The sequence below is a fragment of the Leptopilina boulardi genome, unplaced genomic scaffold (assembly GCF_019393585.1).
Source record: "Leptopilina boulardi isolate dan_hultmark-lab unplaced genomic scaffold, ZJU_Lbou_2.1 LbouV2_216, whole genome shotgun sequence".
Taxonomy (NCBI): domain Eukaryota; kingdom Metazoa; phylum Arthropoda; class Insecta; order Hymenoptera; family Figitidae; genus Leptopilina; species Leptopilina boulardi.
The window spans coordinates 622503-644759 of record NW_026137770.1 but is presented as its reverse complement, the minus strand read 5'-3'; the positions used below and the strand labels follow the sequence as shown (position 1 = coordinate 644759).

At 26.0% G+C, this 22257-nt stretch overlaps 1 protein-coding gene across 1 annotated transcript; it reads left to right on the top strand.

Annotated features, from left to right (window-relative positions):
• The first annotated feature begins 723 nt into the window (after positions 1 to 723).
• On the top strand, positions 724 to 20865 carry LOC127279494 (antichymotrypsin-2-like). Its single transcript, XM_051301887.1, has 9 exons — positions 724 to 854; positions 16650 to 16763; positions 17821 to 17963; positions 18594 to 18782; positions 18892 to 19102; positions 19236 to 19450; positions 19778 to 19963; positions 20267 to 20402; positions 20499 to 20865. Exons 2-9 carry the CDS (start codon positions 16751 to 16753, stop codon positions 20639 to 20641), a joined length of 1236 nt encoding a protein of 411 aa, XP_051157844.1. The 5' UTR covers positions 724 to 854; positions 16650 to 16750; the 3' UTR covers positions 20642 to 20865.
• Positions 20866 to 22257: the final 1392 nt, after the last annotated feature.

Genomic DNA, 22257 nt, shown 5'->3' with positions numbered 1-22257 from the left:
GCATGCATTTTAAATTTTAAAAAATATTTTATTTTTCTTAATATTGTTGGTTTTTTTATATTTCTAGTATTCAATTTCAAATTCATGTATTTTTAACAATTCTATTAAATAAAAATTAGATTATAATAGAAATTTTTTGAATAAAACTTTTGTAAAATAAAATTTTTTGTTATATAGAAATTCTTTTAATTTGAAAATTCTGTTAATAAAAATACTTTTATTGAATATTCGGATACATAGAAATTCGACAAAAGAACAATTTCTGATAAATAAAAATTCTTTTTCATGAAATTTTTTCTAGATATAAATTTTGTCAAAAAGAAATTTTCGATATTAAAATTGGACTTATTTTAAAATCTACTTTTTTTAAATTCTAGTAAATGTAAATTTGATAATTTTTAATTATGTACTCGTGGTCAGCAGTTTTTTAATTGTCGAGAAAACATTTCTAAAAACGTGACATTTCAATGTTTGTACGTTGATAAATGATGATAAAAATTTAATTTTAAATGATGCAACAAAAGAAAATATTGCAATATTATGTACTTGTGATTAGCAGAATTTTATTTGTCTAAATAAAAATATCCAAAAACGTGATTTTTGATGCAGCTTAATTATTAAATTTTAATCTAAATTTTTAATATACTGTATCTATTCTATAGACTCCATATCTCCATGGAAAAGCAAAGTGTACATGAAATGAACATAAAAAATTTATTTTTCAACTTGATAGGGTTTTTTTTTTATTATTTTACCGTGTTATCTACCTGCTGTCAGCAGTATATAAATGGTCGAAATTTATATTAAAGACGAAGTCAAACTAAAGAAGTCTAAAAAGAAGAATAAGGCAGAAGGTAACTATAAAAATAACTTATTATTCGCTTGTATTTTAATATTTTATTTTAATTTTAACATTCGGTTAAAACCTGAAAACACAATCTTTAAATTTAAGATAATTAACTGCGATACGATAATTTGTTTGGCCAGGCTTAATTGTCTGATACTCTATTTAAATGGTAATAATATCCTTTTTCTTTGTATCAAAGAAAAATTTGTTAAAGAAATTGATTTTTTGAATCAAAGAAATCTTTTTTCTGGTTGTAAAGATTTCAATTATCTCAAAATTTTCATAAAAATTAAAAAAAAAATATTAAATTTTTAATAAATTTTTAAAAATATTTTCAACTATTTATAAAATTTTTTAGATATCTAAATAATCCTGAACAATTAAATCTTCCAAATATCTTATTTTGGGACCAATGAATATCCCATAAAAATCATTATAGCTAGAATTTTTTTTTCGAATTAGCATTTGAGTAACTTTTTTTGGAAACGAAATTTTATTTAACATAATTTTCAGCTATAACAAATTTTTATTTAATATAATTTTTATTTTAACAAATTTTTGTTATCCAACTTTTTATTTTAAAAAATTATAATTTAAACCAATTTTAATTTAACAAAATTTTCATTTAACAGAATTTTTAAACTATCGAATCTTCATGTGTCAGAATTTTTATTTGATAAAATTCAGCTAAAACAGCGAATTTTCATTCGACAGAAATAAACGTCAGAAATTTATCGGCGCTAATTTTAAAATAAACCAATAAAAATTTTCTTTATAATTTTTGATTGGTCTATTTTAAAAATTGCGCCGAAATGTTTCTGACGTTTGTTTGTTCGTCTATTTGCAATTTCTGTCAAATGAAAATTAGCTGTTTTAAGAATTCTATCAAATAACAATTCGTTTAAATAAAAATTCGAACAAATGGAGATTCGATCAATAAAAATTCTGACATTAAATAATTTGAATAACTATAGTTATTAATATTATAACTATAGTTATATTAATATTATATATTTAATATAAAATATTGTTTTGTTCATTTTTTACTCCTTTTGTTATTTATCTTTAATTATAATTAATTAGAAATTAAGAACAAGAAAGTGAGTTTGTAAAAAAAATGCATTTTCTACCATTACCCCACCTGTGGGGTATTGGGAGCTCTCACTTGAAATTCCAATAAAATGATATAATTTTTATTTTCTTTAGATATTTTTCTTATTTTGTCAATAGTTCTCGACAGATGAACATTTTACAAAATATTTAACACATAAACAAGACTTACAGCTTCTTTAGTATTAGAATATCCAATAATAACACATTATAGATAATAAAATACAAATATTGATTCTTAGCAATTAACCATAGTTGGTGAAACCGGCCCTAAATATGCAACAATATCAAATTTTATAAATGAATCTTGTTTAATTTTAAAAAAAATAAGAAAAGTGATATTGAGGTAACGAAACTCTGCCCAGGTGCAAATGATTCGTAAGGAATTCGTTTGGAATTCGTTCGGAATTCGTCCAGATTTCCGAAAGAATTCGTTTAGATTTCGTCCAGATTTCCTGTCGAATTCTGGAAAACGCTGTGTGGCGATTTGAAACAGAATTCGTCCATAATTTAATAGGAATTCGTGCGACTTTTTTCAGAAAAATGAATACAAAAAAAATTTTGACCAAATTTTCGACCGAAATTCGTATGGTATTCGTGCGAATTACTAAGGAATTCTTTATATAAACTTCGTGTGGATTGCTATAAGAAATTGATAGGAATTCGTACGAATACCGCGCACTATTCGGTCGGAAAAGTGGGCGAATATTTAAAAAAAAAAAATTTTCAGCCAAAATTCCTTGCTGATTTCTTATCAATTTCTTATAGGAATCCACACGAAGTTTATTTAAAGAATTTGTTAGTAATTCGTACGAATAGCGCGAACTAATCGGTCGGAAAAGTGGGCGAATATTTAAAAAAAAATCTGCCGCTCCCCCTTCGGGGTAGCGGACACATTTTCATCCGCGCCTCGCGCGGGAGGCCTCGCTGCGCTCGCGGATTTGAACGTGCCTTGGGGCGCGAAGAGCACTCCGTCGCGCTACGCGCTCCAAATGTTATGCTGACTCTACATTTAATATTATATTATAATATTTTAATATAAAAATTATATACAATAATTTTATTATTATTATTTAGGATTAATTTTCTTAAAGTTCTTCGACTTTAAGGAGAACATTCTCATCATGGCACTCGCGTTTCACGCTCGAATGTATGATGCGGAATTAGAAGTGTTTTTGAGTATTTGGATTTTTTATTATTTAAATATATGAAACATTTGAGCAAACGAATACATTTAAGGGGTTAGTATCTCATCTCCATTATTTTTTTCAAATAGTTTTTTTAATTAAACAATTTATTTTATTTACTTCAAGCTTGTTATACATAAAAGTAAGGGTTATATATACTATTCCCAGTTGAAAAATCTTGTACAATATCATGTACATTTTTTTGTTCAAGTTCAAGTACTTGCACATTCGCGTGATCTTGTACAAGAGCAGAAAACGAACCTGTAAAAAGAATTGGAACAAAGTAAATGAACCTGTACAGGTACATGCAAGTGTATTTATTTGCGACTTTGTGACTGTTGTGTGTGCAAAATTGCAAATCTATTTGTTTCGATTTATAAAAATTATTTTGTCAACAACATTTTGTGTCTACATACGTACATACATATACATACACACGGACAGACACTTTCGCCGGACCATGATTTTTCGACTCAGGGCACCTCAAAACGTAAAGATTTCATGGAAATAGTAAAAGTCAATTTTCGACCAATTATAATACCTTCTCATGTGATGAGAATGTAAAAAATTTTCAGCCAGAATTCCTTGCGGATTTCCTATCAATTTCTTATAGAAATCCACACGAAGATTATTTAAAGAATTTGTTAGTAATTCGTACGAATACCGCGCACTATTCGGTCGGAAAAAAGGGCGAATATTTTTTTAAAAAATTTTTTCATCAAAATTTCCGTTCGGAATTTCTATCAATTTCTTATAGGAATCCGCACAAACTGTTCTTAAAATATTCGTTAGCAATTCGCACGAATACCGTACGAAATTCGGACGGAAATTTAAGAGAAAATTTTTTTGTATTCGTTTTTCTTATCAAAGTCGCACGAATTCCGATTAAATTATGGACGAATTCTGTTTCAAATCGCCACACTGCGTTTTCCAGAATTCGACAGGAAATCTGAACGAATTCTTAAGGAAATTTGGACGAATTCCGGACGAATTCCACACGTCATTCGTGAGGATCATTTTCACCTGGGTGAATCAAAAAAGATAAATTATAGAAGAAAGACCTCCACTCCACAGCCACTCATTCTTTTTTCTTTCGCATTTACCTTTTTGAATTTTGATTTTGCCAATTTTTGATTTTCTTCGAATTTACTGTCTGGGGGAGAATTAATTTATAGAAATTAATATTTTATAATTTATAATTAATTTATAATAAAAATTTTGCTAAATAAATAAAATTTAATAGTACATAAAATTTATAAAATAAATTTTATTATTTATTTTTAAATTATTTATTTTTGATTTTTTTTTTTTTTAATTAAAATTTAAAGCGCCACGAAACCCTAGATTTAGGCGCAATTGCGCCTAGTTTTGTAAATTAAATATTTTTTGAAGAATAGTCATTTGCGTATTCTTATAGGCAGGTCATGCCTAAGAGTACCTACGCATGCTCTCGAGTTTTAAAGAGAATCAACGAACATTCATGAATAAATAAAGACAAAAATATTTTTTTATATTATCAATTTATGTATACTAAATATATTATTTTTTTTTATTTAGTCACAATATTTTAATTCTACACAAAATAATACATTTAATTAAATGTAAATGTTTTTAAAGAAATATATAAATTTTATATTAATATCACAATTTATGAAGTTTTTTGTTAATAAATTGTAATTCCATTTTTATTTTATTAAAATGTTAAATAGTAATATTGTTTGTACAAACTTAAATTTATAATTTTATACATTTAATGTGTTCGTTTTTTGGCCTTGCAGACATATTTAATATTCGTATATTCTCTAAATTACTGTATATATTTACAATTACCAGCAAACAATGCAATACCATCATGTTCACCAACTGTTCTAATAATCTTATAATGAAATGCATGATTAGCATGAAATTGTTAAGTTATATGCTCTCCCATCATTCCGTTGGTAAAAAATCCACCTGTAAAAAAAATACCACAAAAAATTAATTTTTCTTTCACTTTTAATGTATAATTAAGAATTGTAAATATTACATTAAATTAAAAAAACCCACTTGGAAAGATTCCCCGGAAAATGCCCCCTGGAGGTTCTATCAGAATTCCGTCGGAATTCCATCGGAGTTCCAAAAAATTTCCGACGGAATTCCGATTAATTTTATTTTCAAAATTTTTGGAGTCCTAATTCCGTCGGAACTCCATCGGAATCTCATCGGAAATTCTTTGGAATTCTGACGGAATTACGTTGGAAGTTCCGGCGGAATTCTGATAGAACCTCCAAGGGGCACTTTCCGGGGAACCTTTGCAAGGTGGGGGAAAAAGATTTACTTGTAGTTGCAGCATCTTCAACACCATTCTCGTTGACATCAATGACAATTTTTTGCTTCATTTTACTCACATAAAGATTTCCATCTGTAATGCCCCTGAAGTTTGCGTGAGACATAAACATTTGATTTATACCCATCTATATTATATATGTGGAAGTAAATTTTTTAGTTTAGTATTTAAAAAAATGAAAATCAGAAAAAAATAATCTTGGAGCCATGTCAAAAAATTGATAATTATTTTAAATTAACACTAATTTGCAGCAAATTTTGTAACCGACAGATTTTAGCATGAAAAATTAATCAATCTATCCGTTCATTTACCAAAAAGAATAATTGGATAAATTTTTTCGCGCCAAAATATATAGGTTACAAAATGTGTTGCGAATTAGGATAAATTTAAAATAACATTGTCGAGACCATGAACTTCATCAGGAAGTACGATAAGCATACTATGTTCGTCACCCTGTAAAAGAAAAAAGTCAATCTTAATCTTATCCAACATCCTAATACGAAATGATTCCTTTCTAATTAAAATTTTTATGCGGACTAATTGTTGATCTTTTACAATTTTAATTCCTGATTGTTTTGGACTCATTTCGAATTAGGATTTTTTTTATCATATTAAATACAACTAAATTCAATTCTGGACTGTTCTTGGATTTGTGGCTTTTCCTTCTGATATTAATAGTTCAATAACCAGGGTTCTACTGAAATTATTTGCTCTTTACTTTTTCTGAATTTAGCATAAAAATTTAATATAGATCATAATAATTTTTGTCACAAAATTTTGATTTTTCTCATTTTGAAATAGCACCATATTAAACATTAGTGTATAAAAAATTCTAATATTTGAAACACAAAGTCCATCAGTGTATTTACACTGAAAAAAAACTTGTAGGTTTTACTACTTTTTAACTACTCTGAATAGTACAATAGGTCCTCAACTGAATTTAAATGGTTCTATTAACTATATAAAAATAGTTAAACCAATTAAAAATGTAATTGGTAGAATGACATTTTGTGATTGTATTAACTCAATTTAAAAATGTTAAAACAATTTAAGATGTTAGTAGTAGATTTTACTACTTAAAGTGGTTCAATAGGCTTTAAGAACATTTTTTTGTAGAATTAATAAATCTTTTGCAATTAAAACTACTACTTTAAGTAGTAAATTTTACTACTTAAAATAGGAAAATAAAATTATTTTTTATTTATAATTGTTTATTATCAGTAGAATTGACTTTCTCATCCTCTCTCCTATACTGACTTATTTTTTATTTCTTATACTGGCTTATTTAATACCCTAACGATTATGTACCTAACACAGAAAATTTCTAACGGACGGGAATTGAACCCTCGACCCTAACGCTCGCTATCCGATACCTTAACCGACTAACCACGCACGCTCGCTACGACAGTCTGCAAACTACTCAAAGACTACTTTCTGCTTGTCCAATTGGTAATTTAACTATTTAAAGTAGTCATTTTTACTACTTTTATTAGTTGCTATAACTATCCTTTTTAAGTTTTGACTTGTAAATTTTTCATTTTTTAATTATATTATAAGTTGTTTAATTGCATAGTGCAGTAAAATCTACTACTTAAAGTGATAGTTTTAATTGCAAATGATTTTTTAATTCTACGACATAAATGTTCTTAAAGCCTATTGAACCACTTTAAGTAGTGAAAGCTACTACTGAAAGTAGTAGTTTTAATTGGAAACGATTTCTAAATTCTACATCAAAAATCTTCTTTAAGTTTATTGAATTAATTAAAATAGTAAAAATCTACTACTTAAAGTAGTAGCTTTAATTACAGACGACTTGTTAATTCTACAACAAAAACATTATTGAAGCCTATATAAAATCATAGAAATTAATAAAAAATTGACTACTCAAAAAGCAGTTATATTAATTAAAGAATATAATTCCTTTTACTACATTTCATATAACTGGTGAATAGTAGTTGGATTTACTACTCTTCAAATTTTGAGTTGACTACAATTCCACTTGTTTTTACTACCTTAAGAAAGTTAATTTTACTACTGACCTGTAGTTGTACTTGTAGATATTTACGTAAAACCATCTATTACACTTATTAACTTCTTAAAGATAGTTACATTAACTACATGAATATGATTAGATTAACTAAAAAAGTGGTTATTTTAACTACTTTCTAGTCAACTACCGAATGGTAGTTAAATTTCTGCGCAACATTTTTTTCAGTGTATAAGTTTATCATTTTGGATAGTGATATAGAAAGAGAATATATAGAGAATCTCACCTTGTATGACAATTCTATGACTTCGGCTTTTATATGAGGCAAATGGGCATATTTAAATTGAGCTTTTCGATACATAGTATTAGACACTAAAATAGTCTGATTGTCATAGTTTATAAAATAAAAACTAAAACGATTGGAAAATTTATATTTCCATTCGTCTTTAAAATAAACGATATTAGTGATAACCATGGCAGTATCTGTATTTAAATCATCTGAAAAAAGAGAATCCTGTCTAAATTCCTTTCTTTAAAAAAAATACATTACATAAAGGAGTAATAAATATAAAAGTAATATATAAAAGTAAAGTAAATTATTTTGAATATAAATATCATTATATGTAAAAATATACATATATTATCTAAATAACTTCTGTGCTCTCATCTTAAATTTCAACAACTGTAAAAATAATTTGTGTTGGGTTACTAAAAATGTCAGACACTTTTTCCTAAGTATTTTATTATATAAAATCGAAAACACCAAGAATTTTTATTCCTTATTATAATATATATTGCAAATTATTATTTAAAAGAATCAAAAAATAAATATAAAAATATATTCATTATAAAACCAAAGTTTTGAGAAAAAAAGTATACGTAATTTTTTGTAGGTTTATAAATTTTCGGGTAAAAATTTTTAAATCAAAAAATAAATATAAAAATATCTTTATTATAAAACCAAAGTTTTTATAATATATAAAAACAATTCAGTAAAAATAAAAATGTTTATAAAATAATTATAATGTATATAATTATACAATTAGCTATTTAATTATTTTCTTATTCACATATATATTTGCATGAAAATGAATTTTTGAAAAACTTTTTTAAGAAAATAAAAGTTGTTTTTTGATTTATAACAAGTGTTGTCAAGAAAATTTGTTTAAATATTTATTTTAAAAAATATTAATCATTTATAAATAAATTTATTTATTTTTAGTTTGATCGTTTAAAAATTTTTTTGGTTTATTGCATATCTGAAAACAATAAAAAAAAACTTGCAAAATGTTTTGGAATTAGTCTCAGGAAACTTTTTGTTTAAATAATTTTACCCACAAAAAAGCAAAATAAAATACCTTTTAATTTTCAAAAATAAAATCAAAGTGAACAAATTTTTATAAACAAAATATATAAACAAAAAAATGTATCAGGTTCACTCTAGAACTTTTTGTAAACTAGTATTAATCAAAAAGAAAATCTATTTGAGTTAGTACTGGCTCAATATCGGCTCAGTACTGATTTTCTAGTACTGGGAGGGTGGTACTGCAACAGTACTGATACAATGAAAATACCAATACTGGTTTAGTACAGACTGCCCAGTCTCGGCAGCCAATACTGAACCAGTATTACGCCAGTAGTCAACTCTGCTATAATACTGAAATTTTTGGTTGGGAATGAATAGAAAAAACTTCTAGATTATTTCCTTTCTTTTAACAATGTGTATTTGACTAAATTTTAATTTTTAATTTGAGTTTCACGAAAAAAAGTTTATTTTTACAGTTGTTGAAATTTAAGATGAGAGCACAGAAGTTATTTAGATAATATATGTATATTTTTTCATATAATGATATTTATATTCAAAATAATTTACTTTACTTTTATATATTACTTTTATATTTATTACTCCTTTATGTAATGTATTTTTTTTAAAGAAAGGAATTTAGACAGGATTCTCTTTTTTCAGATGATTTAAATACAGATACTGCCATGGTTATCACTAATATCGTTTATTTTAAAGACGAATGGAAATATAAATTTTCCAATCGTTTTAGTTTTTATTTTATAAACTATGACAATCAGACTATTTTAGTGTCTAATACTATGTATCGAAAAGCTCAATTTAAATATGCCCATTTGCCTCATATAAAAGCCGAAGTCATAGAATTGTCATACAAGGTGAGATTCTCTATATATTCTCTTTCTATATCACTATCCAAAATGATAAACTTATACACTGAAAAAAATGTTGTCAAGAAATTTAACTACCTTTCGGTAGTTGACTAGAAAGTAGTTAAAATAACCACTTTTTTAGTTAATCTAATCATGTTCATGTAGTTAATGTAACTATCTTTAAGAAGTTAATAAGTGTAATAGATGGTTTTACGTAAATATCTACAAGTACAACTACAGGTCAGTAGTAAAATTAACTTTCTTAAGGTAGTAAAAACAAGTGGAATTGTAGTCAACTTAAAATTTGAAGAGTAGTAAATCCAACTACTATTCACCAGCTACATGAATTTAAAGAAGATTTTTGATGTAGAATTTAGAAATCGTTTCCAGTTAAAACTACTACTTTAAGCAGTAGATTTTATTACTCAAAGTGGTACAATAGGCTTTAAGAACATTTTTGTTGTAGAATTAACAAGTCGTCTGTAATTAAAGCTACTACTTTAAGTAGTAGATTTTTACTATTTTAATTAATTCGATAAACTTAAAGAAGATTTTTGATGTAGAATTTAGAAATCGTTTCCAATTAAAACTACTACTTTCAGTAGTAGCTTTCACTACTTAAAGTGGTTCAATAGGCTTTAAGAACATTTATGTCGTAGAATTAAAAAATCATTTGCAATTAAAACTATCACTTTAAGTAGTAGATTTTACTGCACTATGCAATTAAACAACTTATAATATAATTAAAAAATGAAAAATTTACAAGTCAAAACTTAAAAAGGATAGTTATAGCAACTAATAAAAGTAGTAAAAATGACTACTTTAAATAGTTAAATTACCAATTGGACAAGCAGAAAGTAGTCTTTGAGTAGTTTGCAGACTGTCGTAGCGAGCGTGCGTGGTTAGTCGGTTAAGGTATCGGATAGCGAGCGTTAGGGTCGAGGGTTCAATTCCCGTCCGTTAGAAATTTTCTGTGTTAGGTACATAATCGTTAGGGTATTAAATAAGCCAGTATAAGAAATAAAAAATAAGTCAGTATAGGAGAGAGGATGAGAAAGTCAATTCTACTGATAATAAACAATTATAAATAAAAAATAATTTTATTTTCCTATTTTAAGTAGTAAAATTTACTACTTAAAGTAGTAGTTTTAATTGCAAAAGATTTATTAATTCTACAAAAAAATGTTCTTAAAGCCTATTGAACCACTTTAAGTAGTAAAATCTACTACTAACATCTTAAATTGTTTTAACATTTTTAAATTGAGTTAATACAATCACAAAATGTCATTCTACCAATTACATTTTTAATTGGTTTAACTATTTTTATATAGTTAATAGAACCATTTAAATTCAGTTGAGGACCTATTGTACTATTCAGAGTAGTTAAAAAGTAGTAAAACCTACAAGTTTTTTTTCAGTGTAAATACACTGATGGACTTTGTGTTTCAAATATTAGAATTTTTTATACACTAATGTTTAATATGGTGCTATTTCAAAATGAGAAAAATCAAAATTTTGTGACAAAAATTATTATGATCTATATTAAATTTTTATGCTAAATTCAGAAAAAGTAAAGAGCAAATAATTTCAGTAGAACCCTGGTTATTGAACTATTAATATCAGAAGGAAAAGCCACAAATCCAAGAACAGTCCAGAATTGAATTTAGTTGTATTTAATATGATAAAAAAAATCCTAATTCGAAATGAGTCCAAAACAATCAGGAATTAAAATTGTAAAAGATCAACAATTAGTCCGCATAAAAATTTTAATTAGAAAGGAATCATTTCGTATTAGGATGTTGGATAAGATTAAGATTGACTTTTTTCTTTTACAGGGTGACGAACATAGTATGCTTATCGTACTTCCTGATGAAGTTCATGGTCTCGACAATGTTATTTTAAATTTATCCTAATTCGCAACACATTTTGTAACCTATATATTTTGGCGCGAAAAAATTTATCCAATTATTCTTTTTGGTAAATGAACGGATAGATTGATTAATTTTTCATGCTAAAATCTGTCGGTTACAAAATTTGCTGCAAATTAGTGTTAATTTAAAATAATTATCAATTTTTTGACATGGCTCCAAGATTATTTTTTTCTGATTTTCATTTTTTTAAATACTAAACTAAAAAATTTACTTCCACATATATAATATAGATGGGTATAAATCAAATGTTTATGTCTCACGCAAACTTCAGGGGCATTACAGATGGAAATCTTTATGTGAGTAAAATGAAGCAAAAAATTGTCATTGATGTCAACGAGAATGGTGTTGAAGATGCTGCAACTACAAGTAAATCTTTTTCCCCCACCTTGCAAAGGTTCCCCGGAAAGTGCCCCTTGGAGGTTCTATCAGAATTCCGCCGGAACTTCCAACGTAATTCCGTCAGAATTCCAAAGAATTTCCGATGAGATTCCGACGGAGTTCCGACGGAATTAATCGAAATTCCGTCGGAAATTTTTTGGAACTCCGATGGAATTCCGAGGGAATTCTGATAGAACCTCCAGGGGGCATTTTCCGGGGAATCTTTCCAAGTAAGTTTTTTTAATTTAATGTAATAATTACAATTCTTAATTATACATTAAAACAAGTGAAAGAAAAATTAATTTTTTGTGGTATTTTTTTACAGGTGGATTTTTTACCAACGGAATGATGGGAGAGCATATAACTCAACCATTTCATGCTAATCATGCATTTCATTATAAGATTATTAGAACAGTTGGTGAACATGATGGTATTGCATTGTTTGCTGGTAATTGTAAATATATACAGTAATTTAGAGAATATACGAATATTAAATATGTCTGCAAGGCCAAAAAACGAACACATTAAATGTATAAAATTATAAATTTAAGTTTGTACAAACAATATTACAATATTATCGAAAAATCATAAAAATTCTATAGTAATTTGTAAATCCGTTTTATACAATTAATAATTATTCTTTATATATTATATAAAAATTATTTTTCAAAGAAAACGTTTATTTTTAAACACTTAAATTATATACGAAAAAAATTATATATAACTTGAGCAAAATTTCGGGTTAGGAATACGAACACGGTGAAAACCTTTTATATTTAATAATGAATACAATTTCTTAAAAAAAGACAAAATATTTAATATTTAAAAAAAAAGATTATTATTTTTAAACTTGATATTTATGAATATTTTTTATAAATAATATATTCTTTATTCTTTTAGAATAAATTTAAAAAGACTGTGGAAATACCGAGTCTGACGTAAATAATTTTTCTTTAATTCTTCAATATTTAAATATAATAATCTAATACATAATATTTTCACGAGATAAATAAAGATGGAAAGAAAGGTTAAATTTAATTTTTGATAACTCTCTCAAAGCTACTTGAATGCTTTGTTTAAAACGTACAAAATTTGTTATTTTCAAGCTTTCCGTGGAAGCGAAAAATCGGCCATAACAGGCTTCCTGAAAGTTTTCTATAGCTAGTTATCTACTGTCTCACAATTCTCTAATGGTTATCTCAATACTTCAAAACAACTTTTTGTTCAGCTTAACATAGCGTAGGATTTTCGACTGGGAGGCCAAAAAACGAACACATTAAATATGTATAAAATTATAAATTTAAGTTTGTACAAACAATATTACTATTTAACATTTTAATAAAATAAAAATGGAATTACAATTTATTAACAAAAAACTTCATAAATTGTGATATTAATATAAAATTTATATATTTCTTTATATACATTTACATTTAATATTTTGTGTAGAATTAAAATATTGTGACTAAATAAAAAAAATAATATATTTAATATACATAAATTAATAATATAAGAAAAATAATAATATAAAAAAATATTTTTGTCTTTAATTATTCATGAATGTTGATTCTCTTTAAAAGTCGAGAGTATGCGTAGGTACTCTTAAGCATGACCTGCCTATAAGAGTACGCAAATGACTATTCTTCAAAAAATATTTAATTTACAAAAAAATAAGATAATAAAAAAATATTTTCATTATAAAATAAAACAATGTTTTTATAATAAATATTTATAAATAAAAAAATCAACAAAACAAATTGAAATTAGTCAATTGGGAGTTTCGGCATGCTTATTACGAATCTGAAATTAAATGGGAAAATTCAAAATCTCAGACACTGTTTATAAATTCATCAAATTTGCTTGAAATTCGTAATTCAGGAGTTTTTGGAATCGCTGATTACAAAATTTAAAATCAGTTTTTAAAAATTCAAAATGGCGGACACATTTTTTAGAAGTAGACCTATTTTGCTTGAAATTTGTTACTGTGGGGGGGGGGGGTTCCGAAGTCGCTGGTTGCAAATATGAAATTATTTTTCAAAAACTCAAAAAATTTTGATAAATTCATATATCTTTTAAACGGCTTCATAAGAAAAATTATTACATTACCGTATAATTTAGTAATATATAATATACTATACACTATTAAATTTATCTAATATATTTTTTCTTTGAATGATTTTTTTTTAACATTGGTTTTTAAGTCATTATGTATATATATGGGCAAATCCACGAAACTTTTAACTTTCAAGAAAAAAAAATTTCTTTTTTTAATTTGCAGCCACATTGATGTCACTTTGTATACACGTTTAAGTACATTTTAGCACTACAAATTCATATGCGTGATTAATTTTTACCTCACGACGTCAATGTTTAACTCTTTTAAACTCTTTAATGTTGATAAATTACATATAAAATTGAAAAATTCAAATTTTTTTATTATTGATATCGGAGTGGTTTCCAAAGTATTTTCGTCCTCTGAACACGATTCTGGCACCCAAATTAGCTTAGCACGTCAGCATTTTGAGAAAAGAGGGGGTAAAGACTCCAAAAAAGTTTTTTCAGCATATTCTTAGCTTAATAAAATTTATTTCACTCAAAATCCTTAAACGGCGTTTTTGTGTTCAAATATATGTATGAAAATGTTTAGATCACACCAAAGATTGACCTGTTTAAAGCAAAAATGCAGTTGTGCCTTTCAAAAATGTATAAATTTAAATGAAATCTCGATTTTTATTATTATCTTTAAATTGTTGCCACAGGAATACAATTAGAGGCACATCATTATAAAAGGTCTTAGAATTTTTGTCTTTTCATCACCTTTTAAAAAATGCATTGAACTTTTATTTTTATCCAACGCTGTAATAGATATTTTCATAAGAAGACGTTCAATTGAATTTTTTTAAAAAGTGTTATCACTCAATCAAACCTTCGTATTTTTAGTTTTAATGGTGGCACACTAATGGGATAGTGAAAATTTTTTGACAAAATATGTCTGGTAGATATTTCCATAGTAGCTGAAGTGATATTTTACACGCCGCAAAAATAAAAACATTAAGAATATAAACTTTTTCAAGAAATTTAAATGAAATTTAAGCATTTTTTCACTTTTTAACTTATAAGACTAATTGTCAAATAAATATTTTGTTTTAATATTGTATATAAATGTTCCTTTGAATATAATTTAGCAAAAAAAATGATACCCATATATACTTAATTTATCATTATTAACAAAAAAATTTGATAATATAACCAAAAGCTTTCTTGATCTGTAGAATACTTTTATGTACTTATGTTAATTTATATATATAAACTTAATAAAACTTTCTAAAAAGTATCAAAAGCATCGATTACACATGTAATTGATGTATTCCATGCCGTCAAAGTCCATCTGCAATTTTTTTTTCATTTAGTACTAATTGAGACTAGCTTTCATAAATTTTTAAAATTTTTTTACCAAGGTGTCTTCGAGTTATGGAATTTTGAAAATTGGAGAATTTTCATCACTTTTAATTTTTGAATGCTCATAACTTCCTTAAAAATGCATCAATTTTAAAAAAGTTTTTTTTTCAAAATGTGTGTTTTTAAACGTACTTTTCAAAAACAAAAGATCGAAATTTTTTTTAAACGATATTACTATCAAATTTTTGAGTTTTAATGATAAAAAGTCATTTTTCTCAATTGAAGTACTGATCGACTTTTTTAAAAATTTTTTCAAAAAAAGAACTTCTTTTTACGAATTTTTTAAGCCTAGCCCGGTAATTGGCAAACGATTTTTACAATACATTTGGAATTTTTCAAAATTCATTGAATTTAAATTTTTTAAAAATATTTTTGGTTTTTTTATACTACGTACTTTTATGTATATGTTAATGAGCTGATTACGAAAATCATAATGACAATACCCGAAAATTTGATTTTTATGGTGAAAACCATAAAAAAGTTCAAAAATTTATGGTACTTTTCGTTTATTAGGTAAACTATGTAAAATTGAAAAAACAATTTTTAGCCAAAAGTTATATATCGTATTAAAATACATTTTTTATATCTTTTGCATTTTTTTTTTAATTTTGCATGTTTTACCTAATAAACGAAAAAAACCATATAAATTTTAGCACTTTTTTATGGTTTTTAAAATAAAAATTAAATTTTCAGGTATTGTCACTATTATTTTCGTGATCAGCTCATCGAAGTACATAAAAGTACGTAGTATAAAAAAAAACTAAAAATATTTTTAAAAAATTTAAATTCAAAGGAATTTGAAAAATTCCAAAAATATTGTAAAAATCGTTTGCCCATTATCGGGCTAGGCTTCAAAGTTTCGTAAAAAGAAGTACTTTTTTTGAAAAAATTTAAAAAAAATCGATCAGTACGTCAATTGAGAAAAACGACTTTTTATCATTAAACTCAAAGTATGGTATGGATTACACGCGTATAGTTACATGTGTAACAATTCTTAAAATTTCGAAAAAATTTAAATATATAAATTACACGTGTAAGTAATTTCTATTGTGACATTGGTTTTAAGATTAGTTATGTATATAATTACTTTACCGCTATCATTATTAATAAAAAATTTGTTAATGTTACTGAAAACTCTTCCGGATCTTTTGTATACTATCTGTAGTATTTTTTCTTTATTTAAACTGCGTAGTTTTATAAGTTAATTTTATTTACATACAATAAATATTTCACAATATTTTACTGTACCTAGGTGTCTATATATCCAATTAACAACTAGCAAATTATATCAGTCTCAAACTGTTAAATAAATTGAAGTCTTCAATATAGTCGTATCTATATTGCTGCATCAAAATGATGTTCACACGTAAGTTTTTTCTTTATGATTTAAATATTTTATTTAAAATTAATTTTATTTTTCAAATTTATTAAAAATATAATTTTTCATAACAATTTTCTTACGGTATAATAAAGGAGAATTATTTACTTTGTTTTTTATATGTTTAAAATACTTAATACCTATATATATTTAAGGCTTCACGATGAGAAAAAGGACCTTAAAGGCAAAAAAGTTTAGGTTATGTTTAGTGATAGTTTTAGCATTAATTAAATATGATTATTTTTAATTATATAAAATTAAAATCAGTTTTTATTTAATATTTTTGATTTAATAAAGTCTTATATATTATGAAGTATTATCCCTCATAACAAAAGGATATCCCTAGGATATCCATAGGATATCCATATCAATGGTCGATATCCTAGAATGGTCCCCATCCTGAGAATATCTTCTTGACATCCAGAAGATATACTGAAAATATCTGTGGAATATCCTGACGATATCTTTGGGATATCTGGAGGACATTTATGACAGTCTATAGAGATATGCAGAAGATATTATGTGGATATCCTCAGATATCCATGGGATATCCAGGATATATCCAAACCGCCGATTTTTTGGATATCCTTAAGAGATCCTTTTGATATCCATAGGACATCCCTAGGATATCTGCGGGATATTATCAATATATCCTAAGATATCTTGTGTTATTAGGGATATATTAAAATTATTCTTGGAAAGTATTTTCAATTTAAAAACTACAAACATAACGCAGTGGGCAAAAAACCATTGTCGTTCTAAAAACGTTTTAAGGATGTTTTTAGAACGTTTCATGTCCGCCAAATAATGTTCTGGAACATTATTTGAACACCCATGTTCTCAAAATGTTCCAGAACATTATTTAGCGGACATGAAACGTTCTAAAAACGTTCTTAAAACGTTTTTAGAACGAACATGCTTTTTTGCCCACTGGGAACTTAAAATTTGTTTGCCTCTAACTTATCTTTTCTTGTGGCATGTTACATATTTTCATTTTGTCGCCCAAGATTCTGATTCTTAATGTGATTTGTGTCTTTTTTTGCAGATTTACTGTCGTTTTTTCTAATAGGTACTTGTAGTATTTATGCAGTAATTGCTTATGGTAACGTAAATTACTTTAGTGAAGAATTGGTACAACCACTCGACTTTCATCAAGCCTTGGAAAAATTCAATAACGACTTATACAAGGTATATATATATCTACCTATATTACAAAAAGATATAGATATATAACGCCGCTGCCGCTGTTTCAAGACTCTGAATACAGCCGCAAGTCTCCCCCCTTCATCCCCACTCGCCAAAAATGACCTAAGTTTTGAGGTTCTGTTCGTTTCAAGACTCTGAATAAAGCCGCAAGTCGTCCCCCTCTCTTACGTTGATTTTCCACCAAAATTGACCTAAATTTTGAGGTTATGTTATTTTTGCGGGAAACGACCAAGAAACAAACATAACTTTAAAATTTAGGTCAAACTTTAAAGGAAAATGACCAAAAAACGAACATAACTTTATATGTAGGTCAAATTATGGCAGGAAATTTAAAAAAATTAAATAAATTTTGTTTTAAAAGTTAAAAATAATAAAAATCATAAATAAGATTTAAAAAAATAAATAAAAAAATATTTATAATAGTTTTAAATTCCAGAAATTGGCCAAACATAAATTCAAAATAGGTCATATGGCCATCAACAAAAACAATAAATAACGGGGGGTTGGCGCGCGAAGCGCGCAGGGTAGCTAGTATATCTATATAAGATCTGAACAATAAATTTTTAATAAATATTGTAAAGATGTTTCATATATTTTTATTCTGATGTCTAGAATGCAGCGTCAAATGGATCCATACAAAATGTTTTATTATCTCCTTTGAGTATAAATATACTCTTAGCTATACTTGCCGTTGGAGCTGCAGGAAGAACTAGATCTGAAATAGTCACAGGTATCAATCAGCCATTACAGTCGGGCGCACAAATTTTAAATAACTATAAGTTGATGGTGGAAAACTTGATGGTAAGAACATAAGTAAATGCGCGGTGAAATTAGTTCCAATATTTGGATTACTTTGTCCGAAACTTTAATCCGGCATACTATCTTTATAAGTTATATTGGATTTTTTTAGAATGTCACAGATGTAGAATTACAAATGTCTAACGCAATATTCGTCGATCATAGTATAAGACTTAAGAAATCATTTCAAGACGAATTATTTAATTACTTTAAAGCACATGAATTTTCAGTGAATTTTAAAACTCCAATACCAACAGTAGATAAGATTAATGGAAAGATTTCGGAACAAACAAATAACAAAATCAACAATATGTTATCAACAAGTACGTATATAATTTGGAAAAATTTTTTGATAAGAAAAATAAGTGTAAAGTTTGTTTTAACTATAAAGCTATGAAGTGGTGAACATTTCTAAATAAAATTTTTTGATTTTAATCTACATTCACTTTTTTTCAGAGGATATAGATGAACGAAGTACTAAAGTAGTCATCACTAATGCCATTTACTTTAAAGGTGAATGGAAGTATAAGTTCGCCAATGTTACTAATTTGGTCTTTCATGACTATCATGGTCAAACTAAAATCGTACCTACTATGACTAAAACAGGTCCATATAGAGTGTCATTTGGAGATACAGCAATAAAGGCTCGAATGATAGAATTGCCATATAAGGTGAGATTCTCTATATTTTTTCTATCACTATACAAGATGAACCACATTATTTTGCATTTTTATCTCTGATTAATTTTATGAAATATTATGATTCTTTTAATACTAATTGAAATTAGCTTTCAAAATATTTTTGATAATTTTTTTTAGCAATCCGTTTACAAGATATATTTTTTTTTTTGAACAATTTTCAAAAAGTTTAATTAACAATCTGCATATGTACAAATGTGGTATCATGCCGCAACAATGATGATTTTGTACATATAAATTCTGGAATCATTACGTATTAGGATGTTGGATAAGATTAAGATTGACTTTTTTCTTTTACAGGGTGACGAACTTAGTATGCTTATCGTGATTCCTTATGAAATGAATGGTCTGGACGATGTTGAAAGTAGTTTAGAGAGAGTAAACCTTAGAAACCACATAAAATCTCTAATGCCTTTTGAAGTTAAATTGAATTTGCCTAAATTTCGGGTTGAAGCTACCACTGACTTGTATGATGCTTTAAATAAGGTTGGTTACATTTTAAGTTTACTCTAATTTGAAACACATTTTGTATTGGACAGAAATTAACGTGAAAAATGGAATTATTCATTTGCTCTTTTTTATTATTGAAGGATAAAAATGGTGCACATGCTTTTGAATGAATTAATAAATTTTTCACGTCAAAATCTGTTGGTTACAAAATTTGCTACAAATTATTATAAATTTAAAATAAATGTCAATTTTTTATATCCAACGTTATTAATTAAATACTTTTACCTGATTTTCATTTTTTAAATACTAAACTAAAACATTTACTTCCACATATAATAGATGGGTATAAATGAAGCGTTTACAGATATCGCAAACTTCAGTCGCATTACAGATGGAAATCTTTCTGTGAGTAAAATGATGCATAAAACTTTAATTGAAGTCAATGAGAATGGTGCTGAAGCTGCTGCAGCTTCAGGTAAGTCTTTTTTTAAATTTCTATTATATAATATTTTCAATTCTTAATTACATTTAAAGTAAAAAAATTAATTTTTTGTGTGGTATTTTTTTTCAGTTGCAGTTTTAGGGTTCAGATCGATGAAATCCGATCCTCCTGAATTTAATGCTAATCATCCGTTTCATTATAAAATTATTAAATCAATTGATAAAAATAATCATGTTGTATTGTTTGCTGGTAACGTCAAACATATACAGTAATTTATAACATACAAATTATGGAGTTACATGAGTTTGCAAGGCCAAAATACACACATTAGAAGAAAATTCTAAATTTAAGAATATCTTGTAAGCGCCTATTTAAAAATATTTTTTCATGCATTTAATTTTTAAAGTTAGAAAAAAATACATATTGTGTAATAATTATCTGGAAATTTTTATAATGTAACCATTTATAAAAGAATATAAATTCAAATTTAAATGTACTTGAATTAATTGATTAATTAATCCTACGCTTCTATATATATATATAAAATATGTAGTTAATAATTTGATTCCTCAATATAAATTTAATTAAAAGTAAAATTCAACGTTTCTTTTGATTTTATTATAGTTGCTCATTTTTCGTATTATTTCGGTAATTTTTGTACTTATGAATTATGATTATTATTTCGTTCACGCAATCAAGGTGGTTCGCAATCAATAATTTTATAAATAAGGGTACAACACAACCTCAAAAAGTAACATTACTATAATTTTATTTAGTTTTCAAGTTAATTTAAAAATTGTTTGATTTAAAATATCTTAAAAAACAATTATGGGCCTTATTAAGTTATTGAATTAGCCTAAAATGGGATAATTTGAAATACGTTTACAATCTTAGTCGTAACTTAAAAAAGTTTTGTAGTTATATAATAAAACTCATATAATGATTATAATTTTTAGCAGTTTTTAAAAAATTATTTTTATAATATGTAGTTAAAAGTTCTAAATTGTTGCCTCCTACTAAATTTTAACAGAAAAATAGTTAATTATATACTATAATTATATTATATGAGTAATATAATTTTGTGTTAATTAAAAAAAATATCAACCATATAAATTAACGCTGCGAGTGACGAAGATCTTCATTTCGGACTTAGTTTTAAAAAATTCAAATTGTCGGAAACAAAATAGTTATTAATATTTGAAAACCTCGTCCGCCATATTGAAATCGTTACTTTGAATTTAAAAAAAAAATTAACTTTTAAAATTAATGCATATTTTTAAGAAATTTATAGGGGCAAGTGCATCAATTACGACGCGTTCATGAAAAATAACTATTATTATTATATTTAATATAACTGTTGAAAAATGATTTTAAAAAATTATTTTAATCTTTTTTTAATACAATTACTAATAAAGATGCACATTTAAAAGCAAATATTAATTTAATTATTTGAGATCAAATTTTTTTTTGTACATGATCTTGTACAATTTCATGTATAAGTTCTTGTGCATGACCACGTCCATGTTCTTGCACGTGTTAATTTTTTTTTCTTTACTAAAAATTAAAAACTTCAAAGGCTGCGCAATAGTTTACTTTAACCTTTACAGCTGCGCAATAGTTTTTAGCATGCATGAGTTACGAATCTTAAGAGGTTAAAAATTATCAAAATCTCAAATTTTATTAAAAAAAATTTTTACAACTATACATGTGCAAGAACATGAACGTGTTCATGTACAAGTACTTATACATGAAATTGTACAAGATCATGTACATTTTCTTGTACAAGTATCATTCTTGTACAAGATCTTGCACCAGATCTTGTACAAGATCTCACACATGAACTTGTTCCAAATACAGGAACTGGTCAGAACTTGTACAAGTTCATTTG